This window comes from Mandrillus leucophaeus, unplaced genomic scaffold, assembly GCF_000951045.1.
Source record: "Mandrillus leucophaeus isolate KB7577 unplaced genomic scaffold, Mleu.le_1.0 Scaffold451, whole genome shotgun sequence".
Lineage (NCBI taxonomy): Eukaryota > Metazoa > Chordata > Mammalia > Primates > Cercopithecidae > Mandrillus > Mandrillus leucophaeus.
The window spans coordinates 223,754-226,050 of NW_012104821.1; the positions used below are offsets into that span (position 1 = coordinate 223,754).

General features: G+C 48.4%; 1 protein-coding gene across 1 annotated transcript in view; it reads right to left on the minus strand.

Moving 5' to 3' along the window:
- Positions 1-2,297, minus strand: part of MUC16 (mucin 16, cell surface associated) — a 151,112-nt gene that overhangs the window by 145,870 nt on the left and 2,945 nt on the right. Inside the window, exons 2-3 of the mRNA XM_011994314.1 lie at positions 1,748-2,297; positions 6-1,174 (exon numbers count right to left, since the gene is read on the minus strand). The exon at positions 1,748-2,297 is cut by the window's right edge and continues 1 nt beyond it. Coding sequence (XP_011849704.1) covers positions 6-1,174; positions 1,748-2,297 — 1,719 coding nt within the window. The remainder of the gene's footprint in view (positions 1-5; positions 1,175-1,747) is intronic.

The following is a 2,297-nucleotide window of genomic DNA, read 5'->3' on the forward strand; positions in this document are numbered from 1 at the left end:
CTTGAGGAGATGGTTTCTGTTTTGGAGACCTCAGTAGTAGCACCAGTGGGCATTCCAGAAAGAGAAGCACTTCTTTCTGTTGTTGAGCTGATCTCTTGAGAGGTACTGATCTCCCTTAATTCAGCGGTCAGGGAGGAAGTTGGCTTTGTCATCATAGTTTCTGGGAAGGCAGGAGTTGATGTGGAAACACTTGTATTCCCCAGAGTGGAGGTGGTAGCCATTGGAGATGTGGCTTTTGTTGTCACTAAGTCAGCCAAAACAGAGGAAGGGGATAGATGTTTATAAACCAAGGTCCCTACATTGATCACTGGTGTGTTTGAGGAGGGATGAATTTTCTCTGTATCTTTGGTGACTTCAGAGGTGTCTAATATTTCATCTGAGGTGCTGCTCAAATTTGGAGGTGGACTGGTTTCAGATTCTGAGCTTGTGCCCAACATGTCTGTGGTCTTCACTGGGCCAGGGGTGAGAAGTACAGTCATAGGATGAGGAGAGGAGGAGATGCTCTCTGGTAATGTAGAGGAAAAAGAAGGCGAGGTCATGGCAGGTGAAGACAGTGCAGAAGAAACAGAGCTGGCTTCTTCCACAGAGGGAAGGCTTGGCCATGACAAATCTCCAGGAGTTCTACTCATAAGAGTGGTCATCTCTGAGTGTGAAAATCCTGGAGATGCAGTTGAGTGGGTCCCTGACCAAAAGGTTGTTGAGGTGTCCAAGGTGAGGGTACCCTGTGATGTACCCCCAGGAGAACCTGTCTGAATAGTGATGGCACTTTCTGCTGATTCTGTCATAATGGGGGACGTAGAAAGCCTAGTGATGGCTTCAGTGGAGATGTCTGGTGACATGGTGGACTGATCAGGCCCTGACATGGATATCCCCCTAGAGGAGATCACTTCTGTCCTGGAGACCTCAGTGGTAGCACCACTGGGCACTTCAGAAAAGACAGTGCTTCTCTCTGTGGCTGAGCTGATCCTCTCAGAGCTGCTGGTCTCCCTCAATCCAGAAGTCAGGGAGGATGTTGGTTCTATCTGAATTCTGCTGGTCTCAAAGAAGTCAGAAGTGGATATGGAAACACTAGTTTCCCCCATGGTGTAGGTGGTACCCATTGGAGATGTGGCTTTGGATGTCTCTGAGTCAGCTAGGACAGAAGATTGTGATTCATGTCCAGAACTGGAGGTCCCTATGTTGGTCACTGCTGTGTGTGTGGAAGGATACATGGCTTCTGTATCTACAGTGTCTTCCAAAGTGGACAGTCTCTCATAGGAGGTGCTGCTCAAATTTGAAGTGGAGCTGGTTTCAGGTTCTCTGCTTATGCCCATCCTGTCTGTGGTTATCACCAGGCCAGGGGTGAGAAAAGAAGTCACAGGAAGAGAAGTAGGGAGTCTGGCGATGGTTTCTGTGGAGGTCTCTGGTGACACTGTGAGCTGAGCAAGGCCTGAGACGGATGTTCTGCTAGAGGAGGTGACTTCTGTCCTGGAGACTTCAGCAGTGGCATCAGCAGGCACTCCAGAAAGGACAGTGCTCATCTCTGTGGCTGAGCTGGTCCCCCCAGGGCTGCTGGTCTTTCTCACTCTAAGGGTCAGGGAGGATGTTGGTTCTGTCCGAATTTTGCTAGTCTGAAAAAAGCCAAGAGTTGATGTGGAGACACTTGTATCCTCCACGGTGGAGGTAATAACCACTGGAGACATGACGTTGAATGTCTTTGAGTCAGCTAGGACAGAGGAAGGGGATTCATGTCCAGAACTGGAGGTACCCACATCGGTCACTGCTCTGTTTGAAGAAGGATGAATTTTCTCCATATCTGTGGTGACTTCAGAGGTGGCCAGTATTTCAACTGAGATGCTGCTCAAATTTGCAGGTGAGTTGGTTACAGGTTCCAAGCTTTTGTGCAACGTATCTGTAGTTTTTGCCAGGCCAGATGTAAGGAGTGATGTCACAGGAAGAGGAGAGGAAGAGATGCTGTCTGTTAATGTGGAGGAAACAGGAGAAGGTGAAGTTGTGGCTGGTGAAGACATCAGAGAAGAAGAGCTAGTTTTTTCCAGAAGGGGAGGGCTCATCCATGATACATCCTCAGGACCCCTCTTCATAAGAGTGCTCATCTGTGAGTGTGAAAATCCTTGAGATAGAGTTGAGTGTGTCATTGTCAAAGAGGTTATGCTTGAAGTGTCCAAAGTACTGGTGCCTTGTGTTGTGGCCCCTAAAGGACTTGTGTGGGTGTTCATGGTTATTTCTGTTGATTCTGTCATGACAGGGGATGTAGAGAACCAACTGATGGTTCCTGTGGAGATGTCTGGTGATATTGT